At 44.8% G+C, this 16,314-nt stretch overlaps 1 protein-coding gene across 4 annotated transcripts in view; it reads left to right on the forward strand.

Moving 5' to 3' along the window:
- Positions 1-225: 225 nt before the first annotated feature.
- atl2 (atlastin GTPase 2) overlaps positions 226-16,314 on the forward strand; it is a 42,221-nt gene continuing 26,132 nt past the window's right edge. For 2 of the 4 annotated variants that reach the window (XM_033025801.1, XM_033025802.1), the window contains exon 1: positions 555-720. In XM_033025801.1, coding sequence (XP_032881692.1) covers positions 570-720 — 151 coding nt within the window. In that variant the 5' untranslated portion in view covers positions 555-569. Of the gene's footprint in view, positions 345-532; positions 721-16,314 lie in introns of those variants that run through there. The other 2 variants (XM_033025803.1, XM_033025800.1) reach the window with 2 other exon arrangements.

Consider the following 16,314-nt stretch of genomic DNA (forward strand, 5'->3'; position numbering starts at 1 on the left):
AAGATCCTAGAGCTAGGATCTTTGGTTGCAACTAAGAATTACATTGTTCCATCGTGGGTAAATACGACGTGAAGTGATCACCCGCTCGTGTCGCCCACAAACGTGATGATATGCCGTCAGCGGGCACTAGGACCTGGCGGTGCCGCCCAAAGATCATAGAGGTGCCGCCAGCCCGGGATCCCGGCGGAGCCGCGCTGATAAAAGGGCCGCCCTCCCCCTTTGACGTCATTGGTTTTAAAACACGCGAAAGATGGCGGCGGGCGCCGAGTTGGGAGGATCACGAATCTATTGTCGTGGCGGCGGCACAGGCGACGGTGCGGATGACAGCAACAGCAGCGCCGAAGGTAACGTTCGGCTCACCTAGTGTTCGGATCGAGCATCCGAGCTGCCGGGCAGCGGCGGCGCCGCCATCTTTGGCCGGCGGCGACCGTTAAAAGTTCGTTGGTGGAAGGATTTGAACGGCGGCGCGCGCGGGGGGCGGGGCAGCGGCAACGGCAACTGCTCGCGCGCGGACGCGCACCCGCAGTGGACTGGACGCTGAGTGCTGCGGCCGCGCGCAGGCGCCGTGGATGGGGGTGGGGGAGATTCTCGTGGCGGAGGTCCCGCTGCTGGAGCGGATGTATCCTGGCGCCCCTCAGCGGGGAAGGGGAGGGAAAATGTTGCTGAAGGCGGCGGAGAGGTCGGAGGAAATGCGGCTGGGGCTGCGGGAACAGAGAACTGGTGAGTTTTACCAATAGGGAGGCTGGGAGTTGGGGAGAGAGAAAGGGTGTTGCAAGGGAGGGCGATGTTTATCTGCGAGGATATTGGGGGAGCGAGTGGGTACGGCGGCTGGCAGGGGACGGACGCGCGGCTGCTACCGTTTCGACGTGTCCTCATTTTATGTAGTGTGTGGCGTGGTGCATGGTTTGAGTTAGATCAGTGTCTCCCGCCACCCTTTCTGTGATCCGTTCCCTGGCCCTCTCCTCCCCCCCCCCCCCCCCCCCCCCCGGGTCCCAGGCTGCTGGATCCCGCTGTTCTCCGAGCGGCGGGGTCTCATTGACTCTATGCCCTTGCGCCTGGCTTCCCTTCCCACCACCAGCACGTTTTCCATGGGGAGGGAGGAGGAAAACGTTATGCAATCGCTTTCATTCAAGGCACATGGCTCCTGTCTCTTGGGGAAAGATAACTCGGGTCCCAATCCGTCCCCTCCAAGCCCTAGATTGAAACTGTAGGCAGACACAAAAAGCTGGAGTAACTCAGCGGGTCAGGGGGCAACTATGGAGAAAAGGAACAGGTGATATTTAGGGTCGCAACCCTTCTCCAGACTGAAGTCAGGGGGAGGGAACCTTGAGGTATGAAAAGGTTCAGAACAAATCAGAGCAGGCACTGTTGACCTAGGAGAGGTGGAACCCACAATGGGCCATAGTTGGCTGTGGAAGTGATGGTATGGATGCAAACTGTAATTGCAGGGATGACTAAGGTGGGGGAGGGGTGGAGAGAGGGAATGCAGGGGTTACTTGAAATTAGAGAAATTCCGTTCTGCAACCGCAGGAGACGCAACACCTGTCCCTTTACCTCCACCCTCGATTCCATCCAAGGACCCAAGCAATCTTTCCAGGTGAGGCAGAGGTTCACGTACCTCCTCCAACCGCTGTTCCAGGTGTCACCTTCTCTACATCGGCGACACCAAGCATAGGCTCGGCGATCGCCTCGCTGAACACCTCCGCTCAGTCCGCATTAACCAAGCTGATCTCCCGGTGGCCCAGCACTTCAACTCCCCCTCCCATTCCCAATCTGACCGTTCTGTCCTAGACCTCCATTGTCAGGGCAAATTGGAGGAACGGTACCTCATATTTTGCTTGGGTAGTGTTCACCCAGCGGTAAGAACATTGACTTCTCTGACTTCAGGTAGCCCTTGCTTTCTCTCTCCATCCCCTCCCCCTTCCCAGTTCTCCCACTAGTCTTACTGTCTCAGCCTCCATTCTTTGTCCTGCCCCCTCCACTGACATCAGTCTGACGAAGGGTCTTGACCCGAAACATCGCCAATTCCTTCTCCCCATAGATGCTGCCTCACCCGCTGAGTTACTCCAGTATTTTGTGTCTACCTTCGATTTTACCAGCATCTGCAGTTCTTTCTTAAACATTCATACTGCTGGGTTGTAAACTGACCAAGTGAAATATGAGGTGCTGTTCCTCCAATTTGTGTGTGGTCTCACTCTGACAATGGAGGAGGCCCAGGGCAGCAACGTCAGTATGGGAATGGGAGTTAAAATGTTTGGCAACAAGGAGATTGCCAAGGTGGACTGAGCGTAGTGGTTCAGTGAAATGATCGCCCAGTCTGTGTTTAGTCACGCCGATATATAGGACTCCACACCGAGAGCAACGGATGCAGCAGATGAGCCTGGAGGAGGTGCAAGTGAACCTGTGCCTCATCTGAAAGGACTGTTGGGGACCTTGGATGCATCTGCAGCTGCAAGGGAAAGTACCTGGGGAGGGAGGGGTTTGGGTGGGAAGGGATGTGAACCAAGGAGTTGCGGAGGGAATGGTCTCGGGGCCAGAAGGGGTGAAACTGCAGGTGTATTGTGCATAATCTCGTACTTTGTTTTGCCAAATTTCGTCCATTATTTCATTTTGTGCAGATCAACATGTGCATCTTGTCTAAATCTGAAATGGGTATCAGCATTGGATATAAATAATCTTGTAATATTTAGCAGGGAGGGTAGTTTCTATGGAGAGAGGGGGGGGCGGTCAATGTTTCAGGTCAAAGACCCCTACAGCATTGGCACGATTTACCTATTCAACGTGGGACGGTGTTTTTTAGTATACAAATTGTTGCCACACACGTGTCTGTGGATCACCTGTAGATTTGTATTCCACTGCAAGTTAATACCTCAAGCCTTCATAACCTTCACTCTACCCGGGCTGGAGCCAGGTTACTCATCTTGACTTGAAGAATAACATGCTGGCAGACAAAACATGACATTGACGGGTGAATCTAATAGCTGTGACACTGCTAAATGTCACAAGCAGCATGCATTGGATGTAACTGCAACATGGGACAAGATGCGAGCTAATCAGCTTGCCATGGATATACCCCAGCGATCAAGACTCAGCAATCGTGTCATGTCCTGTTATTGATGGTGGACAGGAGATGGTTGATAAGAGGCTCATAATATCTCCCCATCACAATGGTAGACCCTTTCACCTCTACCGCACAGATGAGTTTGCACTATTTACAAATTATCTTCATCAAAGTGCCAATGATCAATTTCAATGATCAATTTCAGCTTTTCTCTGATTTGCCCACAGTCCAAAAGCCGGTCTTCGTTTAATTTGAGTGATGAAACAGCTGGCAAAACTGGATGCAGCAAAGACTACAGGACCTGATAGCATCCTGGCTGTAGTGCCAGAGAGTTGTATTTCCAGAACTCGCTGCACTTCTAACCACGCTGTTTCAGTACACTGGCATCTATCCAACAATGTGCAGTATTACACGTGGTTTCTCCTTGTATAGAAATCGGGGCAAATGGCGTCTGGCTGACTCACTCGATCTATTCTTGATCATCAGCAAAATGATGGAAGGTGCCAGGTACAATTCGATCAAATGACACCTATAATCTGTGCACTGGAGCTGCAGAGAATCAGTTGGCTTCACTGTTACAGGTGAGAGTCACTCTCCTTGATATCAAGGTAGCGTTTATTCAAATTTTCTCAAAAATAGAAAGCGATTAAGTCCATCTAGTCTCTTCTGGCTCTGAGCAATGGCATCAGTCCAATTCTTAATTTGTTTTCCTGTGACCTATTTCAATTTGCATACAATTCAATTTCCAATCTTCCCATCCACCTACACTAGCAGAAATTTAAAATAATCAATGAACTTACCAACAAGCAACTGCGATGACAGAGGAGCCCAATAGCAGCCTGCATGACAGGTACCGGCCCTACTACATTTGCTTCCTCCTCCGCTGGTGGTTTGCTGCCTTAAAACTGCATTGCTGATACTCGGAGCCGATTACCATCTTTAAAATCTTTCTTACAAGAAGGCCCAAAGGTGAATGGAAATAACACTTAATTTGTCTGGCACACTTTAGTACAAGCAACCCCTCATTATGACCATTATGGAAATTCACTGTTGCAGAATTCACAAATCACCCCCCCAAAATTTTGAGGTGTGGAATAAAGCTTGTTTTATGGAATTTGAAGGTAAAAAGTAAGTGAAAGTTTATTTCAATACTATGGATGCTTAAACAGATGATGTGGATTCATGTTACTGAAAATTGCAGTATGTTTATTTGTTATGTGCCCCTCTAAATTTTGACACTCCATGCACATCAACATTATTTTAGCTGCTGTGAAGAAGTCATTATTTGTGCCTTGAGTGTTTGCAATTCCTGCATTTTGTTTCATTCTTGGGAGTGAGAATCCCAGGGATATGAAAGCTTATTTACAGCTGCCAGTTAAGTGAAATAACGCTTCTTTTTGATCCCTCCTTTTGATTTAACCCTCCGTGGGTAGCAACAGTCAACCCATCAACCTCGCTTCTATTTATGCCTTTTGATTGACATTGATCCCTATCTCGAATCTGCCACTGTCCTGGTTGAGAGGTCTCTGCAAAATGAACATATGAGCGTTTGGTAGCTTGCTGTTATCAAATACTTTTGTATGCTTTCTGTTCAATGTGTTAAGACTTAAATCTAGACGTTCAATTAAATGTAAATAATTATATGTTTTTTAATATTTTAAAAAATGGTGGTCAATGAAATTAAAATTATGAGAAAAATCTGTATTTTAATCAAGGTTTATGGCTCCATTCAAATTAATGCTCTCACTCATGCCAGCCAACTGGCCTTTGTATCAATGCTCCACCAACAGAGGGTAACCTTGGTGGCACTGGCATCTGGCCTTTAGATTGCCTCTGACAACTACATTTTGATGGGTAGGTGGGAAAGATGGAAACAAGCTGACTTGTGAGGAGCATGTTGCTGGTGGTTCTCTGTAGAACTGCCAGCCGTAGGTAAAATGATCTGGCCTAACAGCAACTCATAAAGATGGAGTACCTGTTGGAGTTGTAATTGGGATGGCAGTGTTTTTAACTTAGTTTAACTTGATTTTTCTTTGTAGGACCCTGCTAATACAATTGAGGTGTCTACTAAATTATGTATGCCTCCTGATAACCTACCTGAGTAAATTGAGTGTTTAAGTAGTTTGTACCAAAATTGGAGCAATAAAATTCATTCTTGTTGCAGCTAACAAGCCCATAAATGCAATAACACATTATATATTAATCGATAACAATTAATAACCGTATTATACGATAACCATAATGGTGCATAAAACTCAGTCCGTAGAGCAACCAAACACATAATGCATAGTGGATTATTGCTGAGGTTAGTGTTGTGTGGTGTTCAAGAACTTGATGGTTGCTAAGAAGGTGTTCTTTAACCTGGTGGTCATGGTTTTCAAGCACATGTACCTTCTTCCTGATGGTAGCAGCGAGATGAATGTGGTGTGGGTTTTTTCTTGGTGGGGTGATCAATACCTGTGATGGGCCAGGCAGCATCCACTACTCTGTATTCCCATGAGGCAGTGTCTAACTTCCCATCAGAAACTGAATTGGTTCAGATTATTGGGGCAAGCGATACAGATAGCACCATATTATCTCGGTCAGTATGCACATCTGTGATATAACATTTTGTTTCTAACTATTTACACAGCCATGTGAAGTATAGTTATTGAGTAGTGTCTCGACCCGAAACATCACCTATTCCTTCGCACCATATATGCTGCCTCACCCGCTGAGTTTCTCCAGCATTTTTGTCTACCTCTGGCATATTTTTGTTCACTTTTATGCACACGAGTGCAAATCTTTTTGTGGCCGACTGGAATAGTGCAAAATAAGTTAAATTGTTTTATGTCAGAGTCTAACTGAACTCTTAATTATTGATTGAAATTGGTATTGTACTCTGGATCAGAGCATACTTGTCATTTGGTACAGTTATATGGAGTCCTGGGAGAGCTGGTACAGGATTCCTAAAAAGTTAATCAACGAGTTGAATCAGTAGTAAAGAAAGCAAACTAGCATTTATTTCAAGAGGGTTTGTATACAAAAACAGGGATATTATGCTGAGGCTCTGAAGCTGGTAAGGCCATATTTGGAATACTGCTCAATTTTAGGCACCAGATCTGTGGAATTATGTGCTGACTCTGGAGAGGGTCCAGAGGAGGTTTCCAAGAATGATCCCAGGAATGAGTAGGTTAACCTACGATGAGCATTTGTTCGCACTGGGCCTGTACTCTCTGGAATTTAGACAATAGACAATAGGTGCAGGAGTAGGCCATTCGGCCCTTCGAGCCAGCACGGCCATTCAATGTGATAATGGCTGATCATCCCCAATCAGTACCCCGTTCCTGCCTTCTCCCCACATCCCCTGACTCTGCTATTTTTAAGCCCTATCTAGCTCTCTTGAAAGCATCCAGCCTCCACTGCCCTCTGAGGCAGAGAATTCCACAGACTCACCACTCTGTGAGAAAAAGTGTTTCCTCGTCTCCTTATTCTTAAACTGTGGCCCCTGGTTCTGGGGACTCCCCCAACATCGGGAACATGTTTCCTGCCTCTAGCGTGTCCAAGCCCTTAACAATCTTATATGTTTCAATGAGATTGCCTCTCATCCTTCTAAACTCCAGAGTGTACAAGCCCAGCTGCTCCATTCTCTCAGCATATGACAGTCCCGCCATCCCGGGAATTAAACTTGTAAACCTACGCTGCACTCCCTCAATAGCAAGAATGTCCTTCCTCAAATTAGGGGACCAAAACTGCACACAATACTCCAGGTGTGGTCGCACTAGGGCTCTGTTCAACTGCAGAAGGACCTCTTTGCTCCTATATTCCATTCTTCTTGTTATAAAGGCCACCATGCCATTCGCTTTCTTCACTGCCTGCTGTACCTGCATGCTTACTTTCATAGACAGTTTCTTAGAAGAATGAGGAGGGACCTCATTGTAGCATACAGAATAGTGAAATGCTTGGATAGAGTGGATATGGAGAGGATGTTTCCACTAGTGGGAGAGTCTAGGACTAGAGGTCATAGCGTCAGAATTAAAGGACGTTCTTTTAGGAAGGAGATGAGTAGAAATGTCTTTAGTCATAGGGTAGTGAATCTGTGGAATTCTTTGCCGCTGAATGCTGTGGAGGCCAAGTCAGTGCATATTTTTAAGCAGAGATGGATAGATTCTTGATTAGTACAGGTGTCAGAGGTTATGGGGAGAAGGCAGTACACTCTGGAGAATGGGGTTAGATGGGAGAGATAGATGAGCCATGATTGAATGGTGGAGTAGACGTGATGGGCCAAATGGCCTAATTCTAGTCTAATCGCATGACTTTATGACCTTATCTCATATATGGTGTACTTCAGTAATCTATAACATAGACATGTTGATTTAGAGTCCCACAACCATCTAATACAATGATATCTGAATTGCATGGATTATATTGAGATTACCCACTGATTATATTGTCAGGTATTTAACGATTAAATGGTGATTTAAACAAATTTCAGATATTATGAGAAAATAAAGATGAATAGAGGAATGCTTTTCTCCCAACTTACATTCCATTTGCAGATCTTTCCCTTGTTTTTTCTTCACCTTCCCTGCAATTTAAACCTTCATAAGGACTTCCCAATTTTTTTCCAGTGCTTTGTACCTATTGACACAAAGTTGTTAATTAAATACATTTTAATACTGTCTCCACAGTCATATGGAGACTCCTGGAACGCTGAGTTTTGCAAGTTTATTTTGTCTAAAACCCTTAGTACATGTGGAAAGAGCTCTAACTAAAAATGTCGTATGCCTGCAGTTTAGATTCCATCTCTGAACATTTTTGCCCCATTTCAGAACCGGCATGTGGACAGACTGGTAGCACCTGCAGTTTTATATTAACTCTCCTTATGAATTTTGTATGGTAGCTTCCTTGCTGCAGTGTTAGCAGTCTTAAGATATTTGAATAGCTGAGTATTTTTGAGTTCAGCTAATTTTGCTTCATTAATTGGGAGTCATTCTTGGTGCATGTGGGTACACATTAAGAACTTTGCAGGTGAGCGCAGGAGCTTTATTTTTGAAACAAGGAACTGTAGATGGTGGTTTATACAAAAAAAAGCGTAATTCTGCGGGTTAGGCAGTATATCTGAAGAACGTGGATAGGTGACGTTTTGGGCAGGGCCCTTCGGCCTGTGGTGTGGGAGAGGGGGATAGCTGGAAGAGCGGTGGGTCAGGACAATGGATGTTAGAAAATGGGTGGATACAAGTGGGGGGGGGGGGGGGCTTTTGATTCACAGATGATTGCACATATCTGATTTTTTTCCTCCTGCTGAGTAGCAAGAGAGAATTATCTCCATGTTTATCATTGTTGCATCCAACAGTGTTGATTCTTTCTATGGGAATTATTTTACTCAGCAGTATCAAAATTCTTGCCTATTGGTATAGTTACATAACATTCTTTTACAGTTTTATTACAGTATTATTTTTATGTTCAGAGACTGTTCAAAGTATCTGCTTCTGACTCTCTTTATGACTTGCTTCTATTGACATAACTAGTATAAAGTACTAAAGTTGGTGGGAAAGGTGTGGCAATGGCAACAGGTTATTGTGCAATTAACTTGTACAGTTGGAATTAGCTGACACCTTGCATATTCTCAAGTTTCTGTGGCAGGGTCGGGAGGCTTGCCACATCTCAGTTGAAGAGAGGATTTAAGAAAGGGCTTGCAATTCATGAATGGCTTTTATAGCCTCAATATTGCTCAGTTTTGAAATGTCACTGTTTTGGGCCAGTTAGTATATAGCGTAGCCCTGCAAACAGCAATGAGTTATACAAAATGTTTAAGAAGGAACTGCAGATGCTGGAAAATCGAAGGTAGACAAAAATGCTGGAGGAACTCAGTGGGTGAGGCAGCATCTATGGAGCAAAGGAAATAAGGGTTGAAGAAGGGTTTCGACCCGAAATGTTGCCTATTTCCTTTGCTCCATAGATGCTGCCTCACCCACTGAGTTTCTCCAGCAATGAGTTATAGATATTTTACAGTTTCATATCTATGGCAAGAAATGTTTTGTCTATCTCAGATTGTACACGATTACTTTTGTTTAACTCAGCGAGTAAAACATACCACCTCTGACAGTGAAATACAATGTAGTGTTGGACTTGGGTATCATGCTGGATTATATGCTTCTCTCTGATTTGGAACTTGAAAATAGGTTCCTGTGGTTTAAATGTTCTACTGAGCCAAAAGCCGATGTCTAAAAGGCAGGGAGATTGACTAAATTATAGTCATAGTACAGCATGGAAACTGGCTCTTCAACCCAACTTGCCTACTCCAGCCAACATGCCCCATCTATGATAGTCTCACCTGATTGCATTTGGCCCATATCTCTCTAAACTTGTCCTATCCAAATAAAGCCTCCAAATAAAAGGAGATGAGGAATTTATTTAGCCGGAGGGTGGAGAATCTGTGGAATTGATTGCCAAAGAAGGAGGTGGAGGCCAAAACATTGGGTGTTTTTAAGATAGAGATTGGTAGGTATTGTCAGGTATGTGAAAGGTTACAGGAGAAGGCAGGAGAAAGGGGTTGAGAGAGAAAAATAGATCAGCTATAATTGAATGGTGAAGTGGACTCGGTGGGCTAATTTTGCTCCATTTCTTATGGGTGGAATGAAGGCATCTTAAGTCAAATGAGAGATGTAAATGGGGTTTTTATTTAGTAGTAACTATTGGTTGAGCTGTGAGAATGGAATGTATTCTTCAGTGTAACCTTGAATGATTCTGGAACATGTCTAGGAAAAACTAAAAATGTAGGGAAATTAACTAAATGATTCTGGGAGACTTAAAATAAGGGTCTCGATCCGAAATGCCACCCTTCTCTCCAGAGGTGCTGCCTGTCCCGCTGAGTTACTCTAGCTTTTTGTGTCTATCCTCTATTTAAAATAAAATGCAGGTAACCATCACTGAAGGAAATGTAATTTTAACATAAAGCATGTACCCAAGTCTCTTAAATGTGTTACTTAATATATTTATATATTGTTCGTTAATATCTTGAAATAAATGCTAGCATTGCATTTGCCTTCCTTACTACCAAATCGATTAGCAAATTTACTTTTTGGGAATCCTGCACCAGCAATCCCAAGTCCCTTTGCCCCTCTGTTTTCTAAATTCTCTCCCCATTATGAAAATAGTTTCCATCTTTGTTCCTACTACCAAAATACATGACTCCACACTTTGCTACGCTGTATTCCATCTGCCACTTCTCTGCCCACTCTCCCAACCTGTCCAAGTCCTTCTGCAGAGTCCCTGCTTTCTTTACACTACCTGCCCCTCCACCTATCTTTGTATCATCTGCAAACTTGGCCACAAAGCCTTTAATTCCCTCATCCATCATTGATCTACAATATGAAGAGTAGAAGCTACAGCACCGACTACGGCGGAACTGGCAGCCAACCAGAAAAAGCCCCCACTGGCAGCCAACCAGAAAAAGCCCCCTTTATTGCCACTCTTTGCCTTCTGCCATCCCACTAACCTGCTATCCATGTTAGTATCTGCCCACTGATACCATGGGCTCTCATCTTTTTTAGCAGCCTCACGTGCAGCACCTTATCAAAAGCTTTCTGAAAAGCACCGGATCAAAGGCCTGCTGAAAATGACGTTAAACCACATCCACTGACAGGCTTGGGTCCTTGAATGGAGTCGAGGGGGGAGGTAAAGTGACAAGTGTAGCATCTCTTGCGAAAGTGCCCGGGGAGGAGGAGGTGGTGCGGGAGGGAAGGGAAGAATTGACCAGGGAGTAACGGAGGGAGCGGTCTTTGAGGAAAGCAGTCGGGGGGAGATGGGAAGATGTGGCGAGTGGTGGGGTCACGTTGGAGGTGGTGAAAATGACGGAGGACTATTTGTTGTATGTGACGGCTAGTGGGGTGAAAGGTGAGGACTAGGGGGACCCTGCCCTTGTTATGAGTGGGGTGATGGGGAGAGAGCAGTGTTACGGGGTATTGAAGAGACCCTGGTGAGAGCCTCATCTATGGTAGGGGAGGGGAACCCCCATACCCTGAAGAATGAGGACATTTCCGATGCCCTGGTGCCCTAGTCCAGAATGCCATGGGAGTCAGTCGGTTTATAGTGGATATCGGTCTGAAGTCTATCACCTGCGATGGAGGTCAAGAAATGGTAGGGAAGTGTCGGAAATGGTCCAGGTGTATTTGAGTGCTGGATGGAAGTTGTGTGTGGGTGCAGGAGGTAGCACCAAAGCAATCGTTGATGTAGCGGAGGTCTGAACTTAGCGAAGGTCAGCTGTCTGAACTTAGCATGTAAGACTGCAGGGTCATCAATAATTTCAGCAGGCACCACAATCTGGTTGTTGTGATCCAAAACTGCAGGCACGTAGTCGAAACGCTCAGCGCGCTTCATTGCTTCAGGGCAAGTGACATAGTAGTATAGAAGCACGCAGGTCAGGTGCAGCGTTGGGATGAGCAGCACTAATGTAATGGTTAGAGTCACGCTCAAAAACGCAACAACAATCAGCAATGTTCGAGTCAAAGATCAAAGGGTCTGGACAGCGAAGCGAGCTGGCCATGGCAGGTAGCAACAGTGAATAGACAGGAACAAAACTCGGGGGACAAAATAAAAACCGAAATACTTAAACATGGAGTGGGTTACGATCCACTTCTTAACACCATGTAAATGACCCAGTCATTCTCACAAACATGGTACAACAGAATTTTATTAAAGAACACTTACAGTACACAACAGCATGTTGTTTCAGCTGTATAGCGGTGAATAGACTAACAGCACAAGCTGGGTTACGATAATATGAACCGTGTAGTAGGCGGAGCTTCTAATAATAAAGCACTACAATTGGTTAGTGTGGAGTAACCAATCTACACTCAGTACACATGAAAATAAACTAAACTAAAAATGAGTAAAGGTTAAAACTTCCTAAGGAAAATAGTATATTCTTACTAATGACAATCAGTGTTTGATATGCAGTTGAGCATTTTTTTACTTGGTTAACATCGTTTAATAGATGAAATAATTTGCATCATTGATCATAGAGGTGCAATATGATTCATAATAATAATTCCATAATTCAGTTATTAGCATTCTTTGTTAAGGAAATGGTTAGATTGAGAATAGACACAAAACTGGAGTCGGACAACATCTCTGGAGAAAAGGAAGAGGTGACATTTCGGGTAGAGACCATTCAGACTGAGTCAGGGAAAGGGAAATGAGATATAGACGGTGATGTAGAGAGAAATGAATTAAAGATATGCATAAGAGCAACTATGATAAAGGGAACAGGCCATTGTTAGCTGTGTGCTAGGTGAGAACGAGTTAGGCAATGAGACTCAACAAGACTACTTTTTGAAGCTGGTTTGAGGATGGAGAGAGAGGAGATGCAAGGGTTAATTGAAGTTTGAGAAATCAATATTCACACTGCTGTGGGCTGTAAGCTGCCCAAATGAAATATGAGATGCTGTTCCTCTAACTTAGCATTTGACCTCTAACAATGGAGGAGGCCTAGGACAGAATGGTTAGTATGGGAACGGGAATAATATAGGGGTATACCTCCTACCTCAATAGTCTTGACCCGAAACGTCACCTATTTCATTTTTCCAGAGATGCTATCTGACCTGCTGAATTACTCCAGTTTTTTGTGTCTATCTTTGGTTTAAACCAGCATTTGCAGTTCCTTCCTACATATCTGAGATGTGTCTACAAATTCCAGGCATCAATTTGATATCCTGATGTATAATGAGGAATTTAAGAAAGGCTGTCTTAATCTTTTCATGAGTCTGAAAATAAATAGACCTCTGTACTAATTGTTTTTGCCTGATACTTTCTGCCGACCCCTTCCGCAAAAAAGTGCTTTGTGTAAATCTTCTGTTTGAATTTAAAGTACTAAAAGATTTCCCCGATACACATTGGTAGTTTGTGAAGGATCTATCGGCTTAACAATAGTTTGTCCTGTTATTGCCTGTTGTATTCTTTGAGATAATGCTTAGTTTTTTCTTACAAACTAAGCTTGTTCCTACTTAGCCTGCATTGGCAATTAAAATTAATTCCGCTGAAAGTTGGTAATTGACTTTAAATCCCCAGGTTGAAGGAGATGGTTTACACACTTTCCCAGGAAATTGTTGAAATTTAGGTTAATACGTTTTTTGGTTCCTATAGTCTACCACGAGGGGAAAAAACTAGATCCCAATACCACCGGAATACTTTCCAAAGGACTGTTCAATGTTGGAAATGGGAGTAACTTTTTGAAACTTTAACTCTGAAAAAAATCTTTCTTTTTTTTCATAGACCTGTTTATGCACAATTGCTCTCTCGATTCAAATTGTTAGTGAAAAACTATTTAGTTGCTAACTTCAGACAAAGCGACACTGACTCTTAGCCCTTCTGGGACTTTATGTATAATAGAAGGTACTGTATTAATGTTCACAGTTGCGTCCCAAGTAAAGTTTCATTTGTGTACATTAATAGTGTAAAAATAGCATTTTTGTGCATATAGTGCATTGGTTTATGTGGCATTATTGATATGAATGAGATTCCACATACAATTTGGATGTTTATTTGAGCTTAAAAGTTGTCCACACCTTTGGTTCTAGATTTGAGATATGTAGAACGGCGCCAGAAATGCTGCAATATTTTGTTCAATTCACTCGGGTGGCTGTTGCTTTTATTACAACATGGTCTGTATTTAGCACTGCTAAGCAGTAGAAGGTTTACTTTTGAAGGCCAATTAAATGGATAACTTCTATTTAAATTTCTAGTTTTAAATTCCTCTAGGCTTGGCATTCATCTTTGATCTGTTCTTCCAAATTTGTTTTTTTTAATATGCATCTCCTTTGTCCCATGTTTTTTTGGTTTAAACTGCCACTTGATTGCCTATTTGGGGATTTGGTGCTTATTTGGTTTGTTGAAGCTGGGTTGATTTCAGTGATGCAAAGGAATATACGGACCATGTTGTAACAAAAGCAACAGTCACCTGAGTGAATTGAACAAAACATTGCAGCTTTAGGTCATGAGGAGCTGAGACCCCCAACGTGTTCACTGTTTTCACTGATACTTGTTCTAGACAAATTGCACAAACAAGGTGCTGTCCTGAGCCAGTGGCCAGAGTAGGTAGCAACTCAACCAAGTCCTGATCTTCGATCAGCGGATCAGTCTGGGCATCTGATCTGGATCCCATGGCTGGGCTTTCTTGCTCTTTTATTTTCTCTCATCCTGTCTGCATGTGTGGTCTCAGTTGACCTGAAATGTCTTGACTTCGCCTGGATTCCTTTTGTATGACTGAATTTAATAAAATCATTATATTCCCTTGTCTGTGAATGGAGGTGTTGGTAGGTGTGGAGAAATCCAGTAAATAAGCATACCTTGTGGTGTGACTGTGTAAATGGCTGGTTCCCAGGAGCACAATGCCAGTGCAGGGAAGTGGAGAAGCAATGGGTGTCTGGGTTGGAGTCTGCAATAATTGGGGAAATTCGTCGTAATTATTTTTACTATAATTTTCTGTTGACAGTACAGGTGCACAACTTTTTATCCGAAAGCCTTGGGACCAGACACTTTTCGTAATTCGGAATTTTTCGGCTTTCGGAATGGAAGATTTTTAGAGTAGATTTTAACGGCTGGCTCAGTGGTAGAGTGCTCGGCTCATATCCGCAAGGTCGAGAGTTTGCGCCTCGATCCCGGCAGTTACTCGATCACGAGTTTGAATCTTCAATGTAGTTTTTTCTTGCAGAATAGGAGAGAATAGGGAGGGTTAGGCTGGGATCATTCTCTGCGAGATGATCTTAGTGCGGGAGACAAGTGTAGGAGAGGTGTACTGACTGTGTGGGCAGAACTTTGGAAGTGATTGCCCACCATTCTCAAAAGCCGCTGTGTCTCCCTGTCCCTGGGATAGCAGGGGGCGATCAAACAGCACAATACCCCCCTCCCCCTCCAACTCCAGAGGAATCCGCTCCCCGATGGTCCGCTACGGCGACAAGTGGCAGTTCGCCCACAGCCCGAGCTGCGCCACCCCAAGAACAAGACGTACCTTGCACACCATCAGCTTCTGCCCCTACGGGGAGCGTGTTCCTCTGGAGTTGGAGCGGAGTTGCTGATCTGGGATCTCCGTGCTTGCAGTGGGCCTGGGGGTCGGTGTCCCGATGAGGGGGCGCAGCTCGGGCTGTGAGCGAACTGCCACTTGTCGCCGTAGCGGCCCATCGGGGAGCGGCTTCTGGTGGTCCTGACGTCTCCGGCCAGTTTTCAGTTTTCCTCTGTAGTTGGAACGGGGCTGGGCTGCTGCTGGCTGTGGGTCTCTGGGATCTCCGTGCTTGCAGTGGGCCTGGGGGTCGGTGTCCCGTTGGTCCTGACGTCGCCGGTGACTGGCACTGACCTGCTGGCATCGCCGACGTGAAGACAGTGCAAAGCCCCCGCGCCGGTGCAATGGGCGGGGAGCTGGAGAGGGGAGGGAAGGGGTCACACACATGGCCGGGAAGCAGAGGGGTGTAGGTGGGGTGAAACTGAAGGGAGCGACAATTTGCTGCTGCCTGCCCGCTGAGTTAAAAAGTTCCCACGCAAGACTCACGATACACAGTGTATCGTGAGTCTTGCGTGGGAACTTTTTAACTCAGCGGGCAGGCAGCAGCAGATTGTCAATTATTAACCCTCCCGCGCAATATACCCTCACCTTCTCTTTTATGAATGGGGATTTAGTTCCCCTTTCTTCGAGGACCGACCGGAGGTTCCGCTGTCACCTCTGCGGGCCGCCCTCGGTGAACGTCTTCAAGAACCTTTCTTCAAGGACAGAAAAAATGTCCGCTATTCGGAGCTTTTCGTTATTTGGAATTTCGGATAAAAGGTTGTGCACCTGTAGTACAAATTAATTAACTTATGAATCAAATAGGAGTTGATGACATTTAAAATTATTGCTTGTTCTTCAACAAGTGGGTCAGTCGACCAGCCATGACCCACTTCTATAGGTCTACCATAGAAAGCATACTCGCATTCTCCATGCTTGTCTGGTATGGTCACACAACCTCGCAGGATAAGATTCGGCTGGAGAGAATAGTGTGCCGAGCTTCTAAGATCATTGGTTGCAGCAGACTTCCCTCAGTGACATCACTTTACTCAACAAGACTCACCAGAAAGGCCAAAAAAATCATAGCAGACCACTTTCACCCGGCACATTACCTCTTTAATCTCCTCCCATCAGGAAGGAGATATAGAAGCATTAAAAGTAAAACATCTCGCTTCAGAGACAGCACCTACCTCCAAGCCATCAGATATTTGAATTTGCACTAATCACTTTGCACTTT

This window comes from Amblyraja radiata, chromosome 8, assembly GCF_010909765.2.
Source record: "Amblyraja radiata isolate CabotCenter1 chromosome 8, sAmbRad1.1.pri, whole genome shotgun sequence".
In the NCBI taxonomy this organism is placed as follows: domain Eukaryota; kingdom Metazoa; phylum Chordata; class Chondrichthyes; order Rajiformes; family Rajidae; genus Amblyraja; species Amblyraja radiata.